General features: G+C 39.7%; 1 protein-coding gene across 5 annotated transcripts in view; it reads right to left on the reverse strand.

The window, feature by feature from the left end:
* acsl3a (acyl-CoA synthetase long chain family member 3a) overlaps positions 1 to 18,825 on the reverse strand; it is a 33,542-nt gene extending 14,717 nt beyond the window's left edge. For 2 of the 5 annotated variants that reach the window (XM_067594026.1, XM_067594025.1), the window contains exons 1-5: positions 18,638 to 18,825; positions 12,223 to 12,813; positions 8,603 to 8,780; positions 3,640 to 3,749; positions 3,058 to 3,196 (exon numbers count right to left, since the gene is read on the reverse strand). In XM_067594026.1, the coding sequence (XP_067450127.1) occupies positions 3,058 to 3,196; positions 3,640 to 3,749; positions 8,603 to 8,780; positions 12,223 to 12,597 (802 nt within the window). In that variant the 5' untranslated portion in view covers positions 12,598 to 12,813; positions 18,638 to 18,825. Of the gene's footprint in view, positions 1 to 3,057; positions 3,197 to 3,639; positions 3,750 to 8,602; positions 8,781 to 10,112; positions 10,281 to 12,222; positions 12,814 to 16,540; positions 16,653 to 18,637 lie in introns of those variants that run through there. The other 3 variants (XM_067594023.1, XM_067594022.1, XM_067594024.1) reach the window with 3 other exon arrangements.
* Between the last annotated feature and the right edge of the window lie 1,804 nt (positions 18,826 to 20,629).

Below are 20,629 nucleotides of genomic sequence, written 5' to 3' on the forward strand. Positions count from 1 at the left end.
AAACACAGGGATGGAAAATTGTCAGCTGTCATATTAAAAACAATCAGGGCCCTCTTGGCACAATAGAAAGTTTATGTCTGAATGCGCCAGCCAAAAACATCATTTCCCCTCATCTACTCATCTCTCCTCTTTCGCTTGTCTTCCTCTCGCTCCCTTGAACTTGTTTCTTTGCTCTTTTTTCCCTGTCTTTGCTCTTTCAACTATTCTTTTCACCATACTGGCTGAGAAGCAATCCCTTCATACTGCAACTACATTGTATAAGTTATGGGTTAAACATCCACAGTCCTCATCCTCTGCAAAAAAATGCATTCTTTAGTTGAGCCAAAACTATCAGAGGGCTTCAGTGGTCTGAGTTAGCTGAGTAGTGTGTATTTTTACTCTGGTATTCACTTGTAGGTTTACTGCTGATGTTTGTCCTGGCAAACAAACCTCTGCCATGGCTCAGTGAGAAACACAAAGTTGGGATTTTGAACTAAAGAAGACTGTTACTTGCAAAATACCCACTTAATTTGATCAACTCAGACAGTTGAAGCCTTATATTAGCTTCAGGTGAACATTAGAAAGCATTTTTACACAGAATAATGACTATGAATTGTGCCCGTTATCTCTTCTACTGTGGTCAAGCTAGGAGGGAACGCTTCACAAAGTCAGTACAAAGAAGTGTAATGATTACAGCAACCCATAACTATAAATGCACCTATTGGCATGTTAACATTGTATAAAGTAGCCCTGCAAAAATCTGAACCTATTCTTTTAACTCAATTGGCAGCAAGCAATTAATCCTTACAATTGGTAAGCCATGCAGGTTTAAAAGCTTAGAATTATTTGCATTTGCAATGTGACCCATGGCTTGTTATCAGTTTTTCATATCAATAAAATAATGTTTACCAGCTCAAATATAATAAATATGCAGCAGCAGTTGGATAATATACTCATTCCGTGTTGTCCTTGGAGGCACACAGATTTCAAGGCCAGGGTATGCTTGAAATGTGCTAGTTCATATGATGTGTCCTAGTCTGAAAAAGTGTTCATCTGTGTTCTGAAAGGCCAGTTGAAGGCTAACAAGCCTGCTGTCATAAACAGCGGTTAGATGGAATAATCATTCAAATGGGTATGGCGGCGTACACTTCAAACAGTCTTTCCGCAAAGGCATTCATGGTGTTGCCCTGGTTTGTACACAAGAAAAGTTGATGGAAATAGTTGTGTAAAGAATGAAAAAAAGAGTTTGAGAGAGAAGATTACTTTCTGACATCTGCACACCTGGCCGATTGATGTGTGAAGTAGATGTGCTAGTCTGATTGCCGGTTTCAGAAAGTTACAAAAGTTGTCAGACACTACCCCTGCAATTCTGACGGCGGATGGTGCGGAAGGAGGGGGTTTCAGATACCATGCTATAAGCACTGTTGTTGAAGCACACTGACACCTTGGGATGGCTTCCCTTATTTGCTTTGGCCTAACCTACAACTCCCATGATTCCTTTTTCTGTTGTTGCATCGTGTTGTGCAGTGGGTTGACTGTTTGCATCATTGTCTGCCAGTAGACGAGGGTCAATCAATACCAAGCAAGGATGTGGTGCATGTTTTTTTTAAATTAATGGATACATAACTAGAAGATAGTTGAAAAGACATCGACATGTATAGATGACAGGGCGCAGAGTGATGAGACTCCTGCCTTCTGATCCCTCTCTGGGACTCCTACTGTCTTTAAACAAGAAACAAAACCAGTTGGTGGTTTGCTAGGCTATCTGCACTCTTCATGTGGAAAATGAGTCTGGTCTTGTTTTTCCTCTCAGTTCAGCATCATGTGGAACACAAACAGAATTAAGAGGTCCGAGCACAGCAGGCCCTGAAAACCAAACAGAGGATGGAGGGAGCCATGAAGGAGCAGAAAGGAGAGTAAAGTAGATTACAGAAACAAGGGGAAGGCCTCTCTTCTTCCTCTTACTCAGATACGACGCATACATGTAGGAGTGTGTGCTCTGAGAGTTGATGTCATGTGAAGTTAACAGAACTGTGTGTAAACATGACCCTCCCCTATATCCTTGTGTTCCATCCTCCCTTTCTGAACTTACTTCCTTCCCTCTTTATCGGCACAGGATGGTACCAGCTTCTCTTGTTTTGGGTCAGTCAGTTCAAGAGGCCACAAAAAAGCAAAAAGGATCATTCCTTATCCATCCAATCTACTAACTGAATAAGCATCATATCGACCTTAATCTGACACAGATGTGAGCACTTCCTCATTCACATGACCTAATGGGACTTATACCAATCCTCCCCCACACCCTACTGCAAGGAAAAACCCTACTATTTAGAGTGGGGCTATATCAGTTTTAAGATCAATCTTCATCTGCCTTATGGTAATTCTTCATTCAACTTGATTTGCTAAAGTACTCTATAGAAGAGTTTCCAGTACAGTATAAATGAGATGGAGATGGAGAACTGGGGGTGTCCCACAATTTTTGTAAGTTTCCAAAACAATCTGACATTCACACCAACTTACTCGATGCAGTGATTGGCCAGGTGTGTGGAGGTGAGATATACTGTATATGCATATATTCTCTCTAAAGCTCTCTTGTTTCATTCTTCACACAACTACTGTCATCACTTTTTCTTTTATACAAACAACACCATGAATGCCTTTGAAGAGAAACTGACCAAAATTGTTCTCCGTTATCCATATTTGAGCAAAAACAATGGGTTTAAGAGGTGTTTTGTTAAAATATGGCCAACAACTTGCTTTTGTGTCATATTGTTGCCCTCTTTTCACCATGAAATATAAAACCTGCAACTTTTTGAGGGGAGTATTTGATAATCTAAAATGCAAGAGTGCATACATTTCTTCATTTTGAGTAAAGTGCCTTGGTCTTACCTTTGTTTGTCACTGCAATTTTATTTGTGTACACACACACACACACACACACACACACACACACACACACACATATACAGTATATACATACTAATAATAAGGAACTGTACAAACTAAAGTGAGCAAATAAAATACTACAATTTTTTTTTTCTTTTAACCAAACGGACACAAACATACACAAAGACATACCATTCTCCGGCCTGGCTCCCAGCTTCTGAACAGCAGCCATGTTGTGGACGCTGATGCCACGTGGGTAGCCGGGCCATGACGTTGGTGTGCTGTCCACGACTATGATATGCTGCAGCCTCGGAACTTCAATGAGGATAGGCTGACACGCACATACAAAAGTACAAAAGAGTGTGCACAATTATTACAAGCATACACATGAAGTGTATACATCAGCACATGATGGAAACCAGGTTTCTTCTTTGACAACTAACTACAAATCCCATGCACATCATCCTCTTTAATATTTGGGATAAGAGAGGATTAAGAGGATGATGTGTGAGATTTAGCAGAGGAGCTGTGTTTATGCCACCTTGATAAAAAGGGGAAATGAAGCGCAAGAACGTCATTTGTCTTTAGGGATTAATTTTTGGGCCTTAACATCCAGCATGTGCACTTCTTATTTTTAAGTCTCTATGGTCACATACCACTTCTCTCTAATGCCTTTAGATTCCCTGTGATGATTGAAATATATGTAGACATTTATCAATCATCCAATTTCCAGTGTGTGTGCATGTGCGTGGGAGAGAGTGAATGTTTTCTAACCTTGAGTCTGGTCTCCAGGAGCTCTCTGCTGGTGATGATATGGGTAACCTGAGCCTCATTCAGCCCGTGAGCAATGGCTGGACCCCCCAGTGTGGAGTAGAGGGTGACCACTGAAACACACACACACATAAAAAAAACATTATTATCAAAAATGAATCCAAAATATTGTAAAATAAGCAAAACTGATTAACTGGACAATTTTTTTGCTAATTTCTATAACTGTACTGGCCTTATTTCTTTGCTGTATTTACACGACAGTCCTGTAGCACAGTAAACCATTTCTAAACATAATGTAACAGGCCCTGGTGACTGCAACGTAACAAGAGGCACATATCTTTAAGGTAACCCTGAGAAAGAACTGCCAAGTTGATTTCACTTAGTGATACAGAGCTTTGGTGCCTTTGGTGATGGATGTTAAAATCATATTGATTTAAAGGTATAATCCTTAAGATTTTCATGAAATCAAACCCCCGTCTTTTATACTATTTAAGGTCGGCATTCAGTAATTATCTCTTTATACAGTATTTTTCAGTGTTAATGACAGACTCCACCATTCCCACGCTGGATTCAAATTGCCTTCACACACAATGGATTCACAGGAAACCATGCTGCATTTAATCCATTTCTAATTATATTTCTATTGATATCAGCTTTATAAATATATAATATAAATATTGAGATTATCAGTTTAAAAGGCTACTTTCCCTTGGTGAGTTCAGACTTGTTTATGAAGGATCTTGTAGCAGAAGCACTGTCAAAATTCAAAGAAGCTTTTACCAAATTAGGCTACTGTGATATTGCTGTTTTTTCATATTGCTGTACATTTTCTTGGCAGCAATCACCATGTCAAAAAGAGATATATTGTAAATCAATGGAACCAGGTAAAATACTGACTAAATGACACTGACCCTTCTGCAAGAATACAGTACGTAGGTTTTCATGGAAAAACACTGGTGACTGGTTAGTTTAGTTATACTTCCTGGAATATAGCCATTCTCCAGAATATCAGCCAGATTTCTCTGCAAAGTTCAAAGAGAGTGGAAGAGAGCCCTTCCAGTAATATAGTCATTACAGTACAAGTGGCAATTCCAGTATAAAGAAAGTTTTTTCTAGTGTAATTTAGGCCCTTGACTTAAATGCTTGATGACGCAGTCAGTAAATTGTTTGGCTGAGAACAAATAGATAAAAAAAGAAACATCTGTACACATGTATGTACGTAATAAATGGGAAATAACCTGACTTAAAATATTTATTTTTTAAATGCTCAGTTTTTTTATTGCAGTAACTGTTTGTGTGTGGACTGTATTTATGATATGTTTTGAGGGTGTACTTTGTGGTGTTGTGTGTGTGTGTGTGTGTGTGTGTGTGTGTGTGTGTGTAGAGTCATCATCTAGACAATGAAACACGTGTGAAGATGGACAATGTACGTGCACTCTGTCTACACAACTCAGCGGTTGTGCTTTGGCTCCTCCCATTCTGGTGACATCATCAGGCACCTCCAGAGGCCTCAGCAGAGCCTCCTAGCCAATGGGACACAAGCTCTCACTGCATTATAATCACTCTTTTGGGAATATAAACAGTATTGGTATGTGAGGGGGTGTGTGTGTTACGACTAAGTGCATGTGTCTGACGGAGTGCTGGTATGTGTGCTTGCATACATGCGTCCACATGGGAGAGTCAGTGGTTAGAGCTATTAAGGGTTAATGTTTGAATCCTTTTATTAAAATCAATGTCGTCCCCATCTGATGTGATGAATACGATACAGTTTGATGAGTTTAATTACATCATTTTCAGAATAAAATAATTACAACTTATGCCAAACTGTGTTTCTTCGGGAAGATCTTCACAATACTGGTCAAAAGTAGGTGGACTGGGGTCGCCACATACTTTTCTGTGTAGTTTTAGTAATGGGTCATGGTTTGGTCTAGATCACCTAGTTCAAATATAGGGAAACCTTAGTGCTGCAGCATACAGATATATTTTAGACAATAGTGTGCCTCCATATTTGTGGAAACAGTTTGGGGAAGACCCTTTCCCACCTCAATATGACTGTTAGAGCTATTTTTGTGTTGGTTGCAAATTATATATTCTCAATTTGTTGATTTATGAGATGATGTAATTTTTTTCTTTTGACTTATGAATTGATGTCAGCTTAATATTCTGAGCAGTTATTTCTGGTTTTCTTGTGGTTAATCGGGTGATGATGATGAGCTGTGATAGAAGGAGGGAGTGGGACTGAGTCTGAGTCTTCCTCGGCTAACATGTAGATGTCAAGTTAGACTTAGAAATGTTTTTTGTTTTGTTTGTTAAAAGTGAGAAAAATCTGCCAAGTCAAGGCAACAGAATCGCAGTTTCAGTCTTATGATTTGAACTTGTGAGTCAATGAGCGGAGCCCTTTTAAGGTGGTGCAGTTTAAAATGGCCGTTTTTATATAGGTTAAAAGTACAAAAAGACATTTGAAAGACCAGGCCATGACAATGACAGTGGTTTTCTTGGTGTGGAAGAACTTGACAGGCCTCTGCAGAGCCCCTCACTACTTTGTGAAATCTTAGCAGTATAATTTAGGAATACAAAATATGGGTGTAATTCTCTGGTGTCCATATACTTTTGGCCATGTAGTGTACGTGCATAGAAAGATTCAGTTGAAATCTGCCCTACATTTACGGTACTGCATGTACAGCTTATCTGTACTGAGTGTGCATATGTGTGTGTGTGCGTACATTGTGGTTGTGAGGAGATCAGAGCAACAGTAGCAAACAGCTTTCAGGTCAACACCCCAATTCCCCAGTTGCAGAAAATACGGACAGAGGAAGAGAAAAGGGATGAGAGGGGAAGAGAAGGAGTGAAAGGTGAGACAAGGAATAACAGTAGAGAGGGAGTGAGGGGGGAGAGGTAGGCTAACACAGAATAACCATGCATCCCTACACTGACACAGACACGGGGGTTTATGGGACAGGGCTTAGTGACATCACATTCTTGCGTCATGGAGGTCCAATACTTCCTGCTCTGCCACTATGTGTGTGGATGAGGGCCATGACACCTCCAGCCGTGAGATCTAAACACGGGATTAAGCCCCAGAGTGACATGCACGAACCCGCTGTACTCTCTACAACTCATTTTTAATACAGAGAACCTAGCAAACATCCTCGCTCCAGTAGCAACTGATATGTACACAAATTCACATTTTTCTAAAATTTCACTTTTTCAGATAGCATTCCTAACAAATGACGTCTCGAAAGGGCCCCAAGAGTCACGTTTCCTCAACAACACAGAGTGCTTTAAAACCCTTCACCTGACATTAAAGCATAAAAAGCAGCCAAAACTGGAGTTATGAGGTTTCCATATGTCAACAGCATTATTTTGAGAATGAATGCAGTGTAATTGCTGCTCGTTGTATCCCGTCTATTTGATTCATATACTGTATTATGACAAGTGCAGAGAACTCAGAAATGATGAGCACATTTGCCTTTTGACAAAGAGCCAATATACAGTGAATATACAATGTACACACACACACACACACACACACACACACACACACAAAGTGTTTGAGTTCACTGGGGGCCTTTGGCTGACTCCTTGATGCTTCTGTCAACATCAGATGCTCACGTAGACTCTCTCACCCCTCCACTGACGCCATCACCCCTCACTTCTCTCTCTCTCTCTCTTTCCTCCCCTCTGTCTCTTCCTCCGTCCTCTTTAACTCCTCTCTACCCCCCGCATTATGTGTTATCCATGGCCCCCAGGCTTTCCACTGTCCTACTGTTTGTGTTTGGAAGAGAGAAAGATGCTTTATAAAGATGCTTTATTGCCTTCTACTTGCAGCGTATTTTCAAAGCATGACAGTTTAATGGAGCACAAACTAAAGTACACGGAGATAATGAAGGGTTCTTTCAGGACAATCAAAAAGATTTAATGAACCTAAAGTGCTGCGGTGAATGCTCATAATAGAGAAAGTAATCTTTGGTACATAACATATTAAAGAGTAAATCAGTGTGTAATCCTTCAAGGCAGAAAGCTGCTGCTGTACTGCTCTCTATAAGTCGAACGTGCAACCAATGTGAGGATTTTAAACCTTCTCTGTGTTTTTTTATTGTTGACAAATGATTTAATACAAACATATATTACCTCTGATAGAGGTGGCATATAGACTAATGACCACAATACTTATAATGTTCTCTGTAACACTGTAACCAGCTAAAGCAGCCTTATGCTATTGATAAATAAGTCATCTGAACTTATTCAACTAAGGAAGCAAACTATTTTTTGGTCTGACAAGTACAGCACCTTACAATTCTGATCATTTTTTTCCATCAGAAAAATTATGGCTACTGTGATACAAGCTGAAAGGGCCCTTTTTGTTAAGAATATAACCAATGTTTGAGTACATGACAGTGTACATGTCTAAAATAAAAATGTACTGTTGTGAGTATTGTGAGTAGTTTCCATCACAAGAATTTGAAACGGATGGAGAGGAGACAGAGTGAACAAGAAGAAATGGGACACTTATGTAACAGCGAAACAGAAGGGACAAATTGACCTTCTCAGCTGGGCTCTTCGTGTTACAAGTTGTACACTGAAACCACTAACATGTGCGCACACACGCAAACAGAAATGGCTATATATCAGTCTAATTCAGACACTTTTGGAAGATGCTCAGTGGGAACATCCCAACCGATGAGAACACAGTGTCTCCTTAAAAGTTGGAGTAGAGGACAATCTAAATTGAAAGTACATTGTAAAATTCAGAATTTCACGACAAGCCGTCGAATAGTTGTTGAGATAGTTCAGCCTGGACCAAAGTGGCAGACCATCTGACGACCGACCAACTGCCATCCCTTGGCTAAAAACTTAAGCTTGTAATAGAAATTAAGTTACTTCACACCTTAGGTCCTTCTCACTAAGTATTGACATTATTTTATCTATCTCTATCCTTCTGTTGAAATATTTACAGACAACTTACATGGGAAGTTGTACATGAAGCAGGCCTGGGCGGCTATGATCCACTCAGCTCGTGTCTCACAGAAGATGGCGATGTTGTTTTTTGGTCGCTGCCCCAGTGATGCCAGACCACTGCCCAGCTGGGACGCTGCAGAGAGGGTCTCCTCATAAGAGAGCCAGAGGTACTCACCAAGAACCACCTGCAGTGGGAGGAAGAGGAAGGTGTGAGAGAGAAGTATATTAAAGATAAAAGAAGTATTGTATTATCTATCAGCATGACCCTAACAGCACAAAGGACAGTTGAGGATAACTTAGTTTATTCTGTGTAGGAGGGAACATTTTTACCACAGGAGCACAGCACTGCTAGTTACATCCCACAGGCATATGTTTGGCCTGTTTTAAATTAAAATGTCACAGGGAAGGGAGCAATAGGTCACTATTGCCAAACACAACTACTTCCTCATCTGCTGTCATTCTCATGCTGCAGTATTTCATGTTCATCGCCAGCATGAGAAGATAAACATGGGCTTCTGGATATACTCTGCAACACTCATCCACTGATGACACACACAGATACACACACTCATAGTAGCTTCCTGTACATGCATTTGTGAGGTTATAGTGGCTTCTAATGGTTAATAAGTGGTAGTGCACATATAAAGGCGCAAAGTAATGATGACTGTACAATACTGCTTTCCACTGGTTGGAAACAATGGCTAAGAGCTAAACAGCTAAGACACGTTCTCTTGCAGTAATACATGTTTCAACAGTGGGGTTTAAATGGATTAGAAGGATCAGGCTTTTGGGATTAGTGTGGTAATGTAACTGCACATCAAAGTTGGCTCATTCCTGACTGTGCAGGCGCCATGCATACCTCAAACATACACATAATATTGCCTCACAGTGTTCTGCTTGGGTAAATTATGTGGTATGTTTTTTTTTGTTGTTTTTTTTGAGAGAATCTGTGAATGCAGGTGTTTGTATAAATCAGCATATTTTCTATCAAAAGCACATCAAAAACAAAATGCTAATGGCTTATATGTGAGCACAAAACTGCCTTGAAACTGTCATCTTCTCTCTGCTGCATTTTTATTCCTTTTCCATACACCCACTCCTGACTGCTGTCTCCATCCTGCGTCCTCTTTTCATTCCATATTCCTACTTCTCTCTCTTCTCTGTACCCTCTCGACATTTGTAAGGTCAAAGGGATTTAGGGTGTCTAGAAGACTAACAACCTGTCTGCCAAAGGAGGTGACAATGATGATAACTTTGAATATATTACAAGTGGTTTGTCTAGACAGCTGGTTGAAAAAAACATCACAGAAGAACATTTGAAAGGTGACATATTACAATTCTAAGAAGAGTTAGCTTACAGCTGGTTTTGCTCCCTAGTTATAATGAGGAATGCTGACCAATTAAAACAATCCTATTTTCATTCTCAGCACAATGTGACAAATGCAGAAAAAACATTCAAAATCAGCTGTAGCAGCTTTTACTTCTCTACACCTCACACTCTCTGTACTCCTTATTACCTTTCCAAAGCTGTCAGTCATTGACACCTTTTCTCCTTCACTCCTCCACATTCTATTCCTTCTACTCCTTCTGCTTTTTCTATTCTTTGTGAAGCTTCTTTAAATTCATTGACATCACTGTCCGACCCTGGATATGCAATCTCTTATTCTGTCGCTTTTCCATTCATCTCACCTTGTACCCTGCAGACACAAAATAAAGGATAAATCTGATAATATTCTTTGTTTCTTATGATCAACAAATCCCATAAAAGACCAAAAAACTAAAAATGAACTGATCCAACAAACAAGTATGTGTAGCTAAAGCCCAATATATCTCTGTGCTACAGAGCTCCATCATTGTCCAAAACAATTAAAAACACATCAGTGAGCCACACTTGCTCTGGGTGACATGTTCCTTCGTTACCATGAACATGGGCTCTTCAGCATATTTTGAGTCAATCCCACATAGCAGCAGGATGTATATCCCACATCCTGCTGCTGTAAATGCTCATTAGCAGAGCAAATCTGCAGTTGAAAATAGTCCCCAAAAATGCAGTTTTTTAGTCCAGTTTGAGTAACCTTTGCTAAAAACTACATTTCCCAGCTGTTTTAGTAAATTTTTTAGCCTTTTAAAAAAATTAAAGTATATATTTGTGACTTGTTTTTAAAGATTTTTGTCTTCCTTAGGAAAGAATGAGCTTGAAGCTCAGTGTCACAGACAGATTAGGGATGTGAGAAATTATTGAGAGATAGACTAACACAGTGTTGGTGTTGGTCTTTTCATCCTATTTGCTGACAATAAAAAAATGTATAGAATATTGCCAACTTAATATTTTAAGGCGCCAACAACTCCCCCAAGTTTTGTCCTATGGAGCCATACTGTATGCACTGTATATGGGAGATAGTATTAGTGAGCATTAAACCCCTTTAATTAGAATAATCATTCTTCTTCTGTACATTGTAATTAGTACAATTACTATTGAATGAAAAAAATGATGAAATTACATTATTCCTTACTTTACTGGGGAATTTCTTGGATGCACTCTATGGCCCCATGTGGAGAAATAATCCATCCAAACTAAACTGTGTTTCCTTTTTTTTTCTTGTCCAAGCCCATCCTGCTTCCTATTTATACCACTGTAAACGTCGTCCCTTCATATTGTATAATCAGTCATACAATCTCATCTCCAATTTCTGAACATGCCTGAACAACTGCTTATACAAATAAGGCAATTAATTCATTTATACTTCTATACTGACCATGTTATGTTATTTTTTGTATGTCTTTATATTGGACAGAAATTTAATTAATGACTTGTGTAGGGATGACCCAAATGCTTTTTTTTTTTCATTTTTAAGTCCTCCTCTCATCTTGTCTACCCATGAAACCTTGCTTGCCCAATGCAACATCATAGGGCATGTGACTACAGTTTTGGCAAGATGTCCAAAAAGTTGTCAAGCATCTGGAATTACTTCAAAATTTGTGAAGACGGCCCCCAAAAAGCTGAGTGCCAGATATGCCAAAAGAAACTGGCACATCACAACTCTACAATGAGTTTGTCAAATCACCTGAAAAACATAAGTAGTTTCTTGGTTGTACACATAACACCATGCATTCAATTTTTTTTGTGATTAAGCTATGGTTAATGTTAGTACAACTTACTAACTATGTTTAGTTACCTGCTGTTTTACCTGATGTTACCTTATCAACCATGGCTAACAGTTAATTGTCATCAGTTATTGTAGGTGCATCGACTGAAAATGAATGTCACAAAAATGATGAAGATATATAGTAGTGTCTAAGTCTAAGGCTGTACTTTACTTAACTTCATTCCTGCCCCCGCCCCACCCTCATCGTAGCAAAGCTTAAAATAAATTCCAATAATTGCTGCCAAAGCGTTGAGGCCCAAAAAAAGGTATTCGTGACAGCCCTAGTCTTGTGTCAAAGCATCACTGCTGTTATTTTGTGCACTCTGCTTGCTGCTATTAAAAGATTACAGACTTTGCATTTTTAAAGTACCTCTTATGTTGTGTCAATGCTCTTTATTTGTTCTACATTAACTGTTATGTGATTTCTTCACTTGCTGTATTCTGCTACTTTGACAATAACACTTTCTGCATCACTCTTTACCTTCTTGAACACCTTCCCGTTACTCTGTCGCTCATCCTCCTCGCTGATCACCTCCCTCGTGCCAAGACAGTCTCTATGTGGGAACCTCATGGCTGCGTACTCAAACATCTTATCCAGGGTGTCCACTCCCGGGTGCAGCGATGTCACCAGTCTTTTGGTGGCGCTCACAGCTCTGTAGGGTCCCTCGGGACGTCCCAGCACCGAGCGGGCCTTCTCTCTCTTGGCGCGCTCCTCCTCAGAGCCGTAGAAGACCCCGTCAGGTCGGGAAACCCAACAGAGGATGTAGGAGGGCAGGAAGGTGATGAAGGTGTAGATCCACACCATGAGGTGGAAGAGGAGCAGCAGCATGGGGTTCAGGTCCTCTTTCAGCTTCATGTTGGTGAAGCTGTAAAGTAGCTGAGGAGTGGTGAGGAGAGAGTGTGGAGGAAGACGAGTTGTGAGAAAAAGTTTCTGCTCCTGCGGTTGCAGTCGGTCCCTCTTTTCTTCAGTCCCCCACTCCTTCTTCCTTCTGTCTTTCTTAAAGGTCTTGATTCCACACTTGTTTTTGCTTGTACTCCCTGGGAATAAAATGGCCTCAGGTCCACACTAGGCCTGAAAAATGAAAAGAAAATGAAAAGAAAGAACTGACATTAATCCTTTATATTGTTAAAATAGCTTCAAAATGAGATCATGCTCATAACTATAACAATCCTGAGCTTCTGTAGCCTTAGAGCACAAGAACCTCAACACACTCAGAAACTGAAACAAAACAATGGGTCACATTTTTTCCAAGTATTCAGGAAAAAGCAGAGGAGAAATTTTGTTTTTGGCAAACCATGGTGTGACAAACACACCAGCTCTGTGTTTTTATATGTTCCTTTGCCTCCCTGCAACTTCTGTATCCAGTGCACCCCACAAAGAACACAGCACAACCGACTGTCAGTGTCACCCACTGTTAGTGTCACAGAAGGGAAAAAAAAAAGAAAGAGAGCAGAAGAAGGAAAGAGAAGGAGGAACAAACAAAAAAGATTTGGAAAGTGAAGAAAGTAGAAGAGAAAGTGAAAAAAATGAAATGGAAAAAGATCGTCTCTCACAGACGTGAGCGAAACTAAGTGTGACACAGTGTGTAAGAGGTTTCTGACTGAGCGTAAGTGAGTGTGTGTGACAAGGTACAAGCCACTAGACAGAAGGAGATAGCTGAGAGAGGAGCAGATAAGTAGTAGCTCCAGTGTGTGTACTGCCAAGTAGCAGATCCACTTGCCACGCTGTGCCCATTACACTCTGTGACGTAAGATTTAGAGAGTGTAATGGAGTTTTACTCTGTCTATCGCACATTTCCTCTGGGAGAAAGGTGTGTGTACTCGATGTGTGCATTTTTCAAATTCTTCTCCCTTGCCTGCCAGTTTTGATTCTAACAATGTCTTTGGACGCACGGAAACTCCCTCAGATCTTCTAGGGTGGTGGTGGAGACTGTAACATACTGTATGTACTGTGGGTGCTGGCAGAGTTTGGGAGCTGTCCAGAGTTCTGAACAGAGATCAGTGTTTAGGTTATCTCATCACCACACCTGACATGCTTCCTGTCATCACTAGCTCTCTATATTCTAACAAATGTATGCCAACTCTATTCTTAGTATTCAAGATGAATTCAGCAACAACGTTAAATAGTTCTGGTCAGATACCAAAACAGTGCTTTTTTTGTTTAAAACCTTAATGTACACGTAGAAGTATAAACATGCATTTCGATAGGCAAAAATTTGATTTCAGAAACTGTCTGATCAAAGAATGAGTGAACAAGAAAATGAATCTGATGTGAATTTAATGCCAGTTTTTGGTATGTGATAGTTTTCAACAGTAGTGCTGGTGTGATATATAAATTGTCCCTATTAGTTCACTAATGACAAATGGTAGTAAACATTTTTCTTACACATTAGTGCACATTTCTCTTGGTAGCTCAGTTCTGATTTGTTTTCCCTAATTACTACAGTATGGACTTGTGATAACATGTTACTAACTATTCTTATCCTAAATATAAAGCAGAGAACTGGAACAATTAGTCGATTGATTGATTGGTTAGGAATAGCAATCATCAACTATTTTGATAATTGATTCATCCGTTCAATAATTTTCAAAGCAAAAAGTAACATTTCCCAGTTCCAACCAGTCATTTGTGAGAATTTGCTTCTTTTTTGGTCTTATGTGATAGTAAATTGAATATCGCTGGATTGTGGACTGTTGGTTGAACAAACCAGGAAATGTGAAGACATCCACTTGGACTTTAGGAAATTGTGACGGCCATTGGTCACTGTTTCCAGGTGTTTCATAGTCCAAACAATTAGTCGATTAATTGAAAAAAACTATCAGCAGATTAATTGATAATGAAATTAATCATTAGTTGCTGCTCTATATAGATTTCACACAATGTATTTATTAAAAGTTGTGATAGGAGTAAATTTGGATCAGTGAGTGGTGCACAATATCTGTAATTCAAATAAATTTGTTTGATTTACAGCCCTTCAAGATTGTCCTGTTACCTCTATGACACAAAATCGTCAGCTTTATTTCTAACATTATTATTATAGATCATTACAAATATCACTATTATTTGACTGCTGGTGATGGTTACTAAGCACAACTGAAAAATGGCTGGACTCAGCAATGACATCACATCACAACATGATTTTGGGGTAATTAAGTCCATACACAGCCATTTGAGGCCACCGGTGTGAGAAAGAACCTGATGTATATTGACGTTTCTGTTCAGTCCCTCATCAACTGTCTTTGTTATCATGCAGCAAAAAAAAAAAAAAAGTGTCCCCTGTCAAAATGGTGTAAGTATACACACATACATTGTATAAAGGCTCCCAACAGTCTATTTTAGCAGCAGCAATTCATTATTCATATGAGGGAGAGGCTCATCTTGCTCTGCTGAAGCACCACACCCTTCACCCTACTCCTCCAAAAACTGACCACTGACACACACAAACACACACACAGAGTCCCCACTTCCCTCCTGAATACACTCATCCCTCAAATGTCCTTTAGAGACTCATAAATAAATCAAAGATTCTACCAACAGTGTTCTCCCAGACTACCATCTGTTCCTGTGGGACATGGGCTCCTTTCTCTACAGCGCTGTTGTTCTGCTGGTGTCCTGTTACCCAGCCAGGCCAGGACGCCTTGCTTCATAACAGGATGCTACAGCCTATCAAAATGGATGTTTTACCCCAAGGCTGCTATCCTCCACTCTTAGTTTGCTTTTTTGACATTCTCTTGCAATACATATTTTTATGCAGGAAGTCAAGGTCGACGGCATGAAGGCCACAGTGGAGTGCAGTGGTCATCTGGCATAAACAAACTATCAGACTGGAGGAAAAGAATAAACAGAGCAGGATGCTGGCAGACTTCAACTTGTTCCACTGACATTTGGACAGCAGTTTTAGGTCATAAGACAAGCTTTAAATGCACCCAACTTTTCAATTTCCAGTATAGGTAATAATGTGAAAATTTTTTTCTTGATGAACAGCTCAATGGCGGGGTTTCTCAACTATGAATTTTCTTATGTGAGCTACTAAAGCGTTTTATTTTTGTCTCATAAAACTGCAGTGAGCTAAAAATCTATTTGCCACCACTATATCCTAATTCCCCTTCAGAGGTCACTGATGATTTATTCATTTTGGTGCTATTGTCTGCTGTTCTAACCAAACTGTTAAGTTACAAGATCTTGACTTGGAAGAAAAAGGATACTGTGTCCGGTCACTACATCCAGTAAATAGAATGGGTGTGGTCCGTAACTACATCTCTCAGTTACTTTTTGATGAGAGATGCTTTTTGAGTCATCGTTTAAATAGTGAGTCATGCTGATCACAATTTGCCAGAGTACAAGGCCCAAAACCCAAAGAAAATCAGTTTACAATGATCTAAAACTGAGAAAAGCAAACAATCTCCACGTTTTAGATGCTGGAACCATTAAATGGCTTTTTTGCTTGATGAATGTCTTAAATAATCAATTATTAAAACTGCTGTTGGTTAATTCTCTGTTGAATAATCGTCTAATCATTTCAGCACTACGCCTGATTATTTGACACAACATTCATCAGGGAGTGCTATTGTGTAGTGCCAGTGCCAGGTACGACTAGTACGATTACAAAAGAGCAGAGAGATAAGGTGAAGCAGTCACAGATCAGAGAGGAGAACATTTTTGACTGACATTAACATAAAAGGCATTTTGCAGACACTGGGTCACTATTAACATGCATCTGTGCGAGTAGAGCATCAATCACACAGTATCACCTGTAATTTCTTCCATGCATTACCTCCAGACCTGCTTAGCAACTTACCAACCAAAAGAAACAAGTCCAGCCCCCTGGTGGTTTCAGACAAACAGGCTGGGTCTGGGGCTTTCTGAAAAATCCATACACGACCTGATTTACAAGTCCAACTCCTCTTTGTCTCTGCAAAAGATCAAGAACCTAATTTCCAACACAGCAACACACAATAAAGCTTAACTCTAATCTCTTACCTTTAAAAGCGAGAAATGGTTAGTCGCAATATGTAGTTGCTCAATGGGCAGCTTTATACAACAAGCAGGCGCTTTGCAGGCAGCCTCCACTTACTGGATTAATTGAGCAATATTGTGACATGGTCTACGTAGTGGTGGGGTGAGCAGGCATGTGTGTGTCTGTGTGTGTGTGTGTGTGTGTGTGTGTGTGTGAGCGAATCATTGCTTCCTCAAGAGATTGTGTGAATGGGGTCTTTTGTGTGCCGACGTCATCGTGCCTTCACCCACTCAGCTAAGCAGGCAGGCTGAAGTCTTGCAGAAACTTCAACGTGGCCATTGTGGCGAAACGACGCAACAGCACACGACAAGGTCCCAAGGGTCAGACTGTGTGTGTGTGTGGGTGCAGGGCAAATATGCACACATTAAATGCATTTGCCCATTTGAAAATAATGACATAATCAAAAGCTTGCAAAAGAAGTAAGGAGTTTTACGTGTGATTTCGCTGAGAGAGTGTAAGCACAAAACACAATTGGTTGGATTATGTGGATCAGACTGCAGCTTTTCTCTGCTTCTGTGTGCACACGGTGACACAAACTGCTGGCGAACATGCCAGTCACCAACCTATTCCTTTCTCTACTGTAAGCTCTCTTAATTCTCTTGAATTTGGAGTGTGGTTATTTATACAGCAGACAAACAAATCAATGGCATCTGATAAAATATACGGTATATGCATAGAATTAAAAAGGAAGAAACATTAACTTTCAATCAACAGACTCCTGAGTTCAAGATCATATTTAGTTAAATTATGTTTTATAACACCATAATAATAAGACTAGTGTCTTCCTCACTTGCACTTCTAAGAAAATTTGTTTCCATGGAGGAGGAGGAGTGTGTGTGTTTGTGTTTTTTCAAATCACATCGGACCATCCCTGCAAGACAATAGCATCTCTGTCTGTAGGTACAGGAGAGCTCTAATGGACCTGCATGATATGATAACCATTGCCACAGGCCAGCTCACTTCAGCTGCGCAAACAGATACTAAAAGTAGAAAGCAGCTTGAGGTTGTAAAAGTTAAAGAGTCAAAGACTTTCAGTACTGGGTTTTGTTTAAAACACAGGATGTTATAAAATGTGTCCTACTTGTTTGCATTTCATAAATGTGTCTTACAAGGAATCTAAAAATATGTGCTGGTGTTTATAATAGTTCACTCCATCTATAAATATTCACTTTGCTGCGCATATTACTGCTAGTGAGAATGCTCACATGCTCTGCATGAAAAACCACGATAGTTAATAATAATTCCTTATTAAAGTGTCTCACTGAGCACAAAAGACACAAGTATCATATTGTAGAGTCTAGATATCATCATGAGTACAGTGCTCTCAGCAGTGAGCCACAGATGGTCAAGCTGCAACATCCAAACAGACTTACCGGTGTCAATTATACCATTAGGCCTACCTCTAAGTAACTTCCGGTTTCCAACTTCAAAATAAAACACCTCGAAATGTGTTGTGTTTAAATTCATGTAAAACACCGTTTAAGACGCAGAAAGTAATATATCCCGACTGTAAAAACACATAATTGTCATTGCAGCTATGTTGTAACATAGCTGCACACATTCACATTCATAACCTCAGCTCTCAGGTAAGGTCAGAAGTTGTGAATTAGCCCACCCACCGCATTTTGATAGGCTGCTCTTTCTAATTTGGCTTATTGATAACTAGCAAGGTAGAACCGTAGCAAGCAACATTCGTGAGAACATGAAACCAGCGAAACAATGCGAGTCAGAAACGAGACTCCTGTTTTATTTGTTAAACGAATAAACTTCCAGATTGGTTCCTGTCTGTTTCGGAAAGCTTGACGCAGCTGCAGCATCCCGCACATCTGGGTATAAACGCGCAACACGAAACTGCAGCTAAACATCGATGAGACGTACCTGTGAATGTGTCCGCCTCCGCCCGGCCGTCAGTTTTTCAGGTTACAGACAGACAGAGCCGACTTCCAGCCTCGCAGCGTTCAAGCTCTGCAGGTGAACTCATCTATCTCTTCATATTGTGCTTTACAATATGAGCCCGGAAGTGTCACGCGCGTCGTGTTGTGTGTTGGGAGAGTGGGGGGGCGGGGGAAGGGGGGGTGACGATCCCAGCGTTATTCCAGCGTTATGATTGGACTCGTGGAGGTGGCGCGTGCTGGGGGCCGGGCCGTGACTGTATGGGTTACTGACGGTCACATAGAGCTAGAGCCCACGCGCACGGCGCTCCCATACCATACCATACACCAGTGTCCTCAACCTGGGGTCGGGACCCTCACAAGGGGTCGCTGGATTCATCGAAGAGGTGATGAGGAGATGATAGGACAGGATAGGATAAAAAAAATATATATATATAACACACAAAATTGTGATTTTTTTTGTCAAGCTTTCTTCTAATTTTTGCTTTATTTCTTGTGGATTTCTGTATTTTACCTCCTCAAGCTTCTAAAAGTTATTCAAATAAAACAAAATAAGTGCTCTTTCCAGAGCTGCAAGGTTATTTGATTAATTGATTAGTAGATTGACAGAAGGTTAATCAGTAACTATTTTGATAATTGAAGAATTGTTTTATTATTTTCTTAAGCAAAAATGTAAAAAAAATCAGCTGGTTTATTGCTTTTCTTTGTGTAACATGATAAACTGAATATCTGTGTGAAGATGTAACTTTGGACTGTGGGGAACTTTAATAGATTTTTTTTTTTTACTATTTTCTGACAATGCAACATGTGACAAGGGTTCCCAGGTAGCCTTTGCTTTATTTTAATGGCTGAGAGGCCAAAAAAGTTGGGAAATACAGCAATACACAATCTCATGCCCAAATCTCACACTGCACAATGTGTATCAGTTTAATCAAGAGGGTGTTTTAAGTGGAAACCCTCCATTCAGAAATGTGTTTTTCTTGTTCTGTTAGTTGGATGTTTCAGCTTCACTGTGCAGAATGATGCATGTGCAGTTTGACACTAGAAGGCTTCTTTCACATCCATCTGCTGTAGTTTCTCTGTGCTCACATGAAATATGAGGTAAAGGGGTGTATGTATGAGCACAGTTTGTGACATCACAACTAGTTTGAAGCCAAGTATGCAACTCACACAAGTGAAATGTGGAAACTTGAAGCTTCCAGTACACACACACACACACACACACACACACACACACACACATAGACACTGAGAATTGACTTCGGTCAAGTAGGAGACATCTTGCAGCAGTTAAGCTTTTGAAATGAGAAAAATTAGCATATTTATATAGCTTCTGTCTGAAACTGAACATTCGTCGTGGAAAAACTCAGACACGATTTATTATTCCAAGCAGATGATTTTTATATGTCCAGCATGTCTGGTGGGATCTTGAAGGCGTTGATGTGTTGACATTTTCTCAAGTCTGTCTTAAACACAAAACAGCTGCAATGATTAGTTGATTAATCGAAAATCGAAAAAATACAAAAATTCTCTTGTTCCAGCTTCTTAAATGAGAATATTTTCTGATTTCTTTAGTTATCTATGATAGTAAACTGAATATCGTCAGGTTATGGACTGTTGATCAAGACAAAACAACATTTGAGGACATCATCTTTGGCTTTGGGAAACAAGGATCAGCATTTTTCACCATTTCTGACATTTTATAGACCAAACGGCTAATCAATTAATCTAGAAAAATAATCAACAGATGAATGGAAAATTAAAATAATTGTTAGTTGCAGCCGTTTTTGGCCACTGTAATCAAATCTTCTGGCCATGTTTGCAGTCAAGTAATGATGCAGTTCTGTGCATCTACATTTTTGATTGGAATCAGAATCAGGTTTATTGCCAAATAAGTTTTTCACATACATGGAATTTGTCTTGGTGGTGTTGTGAGGCATAACAGTCAAAAATATACATAAAATTAAGTAATCCTAAA

The sequence above is a fragment of the Thunnus thynnus genome, chromosome 7, assembly GCF_963924715.1.
Source record: "Thunnus thynnus chromosome 7, fThuThy2.1, whole genome shotgun sequence".
Taxonomy (NCBI): domain Eukaryota; kingdom Metazoa; phylum Chordata; class Actinopteri; order Scombriformes; family Scombridae; genus Thunnus; species Thunnus thynnus.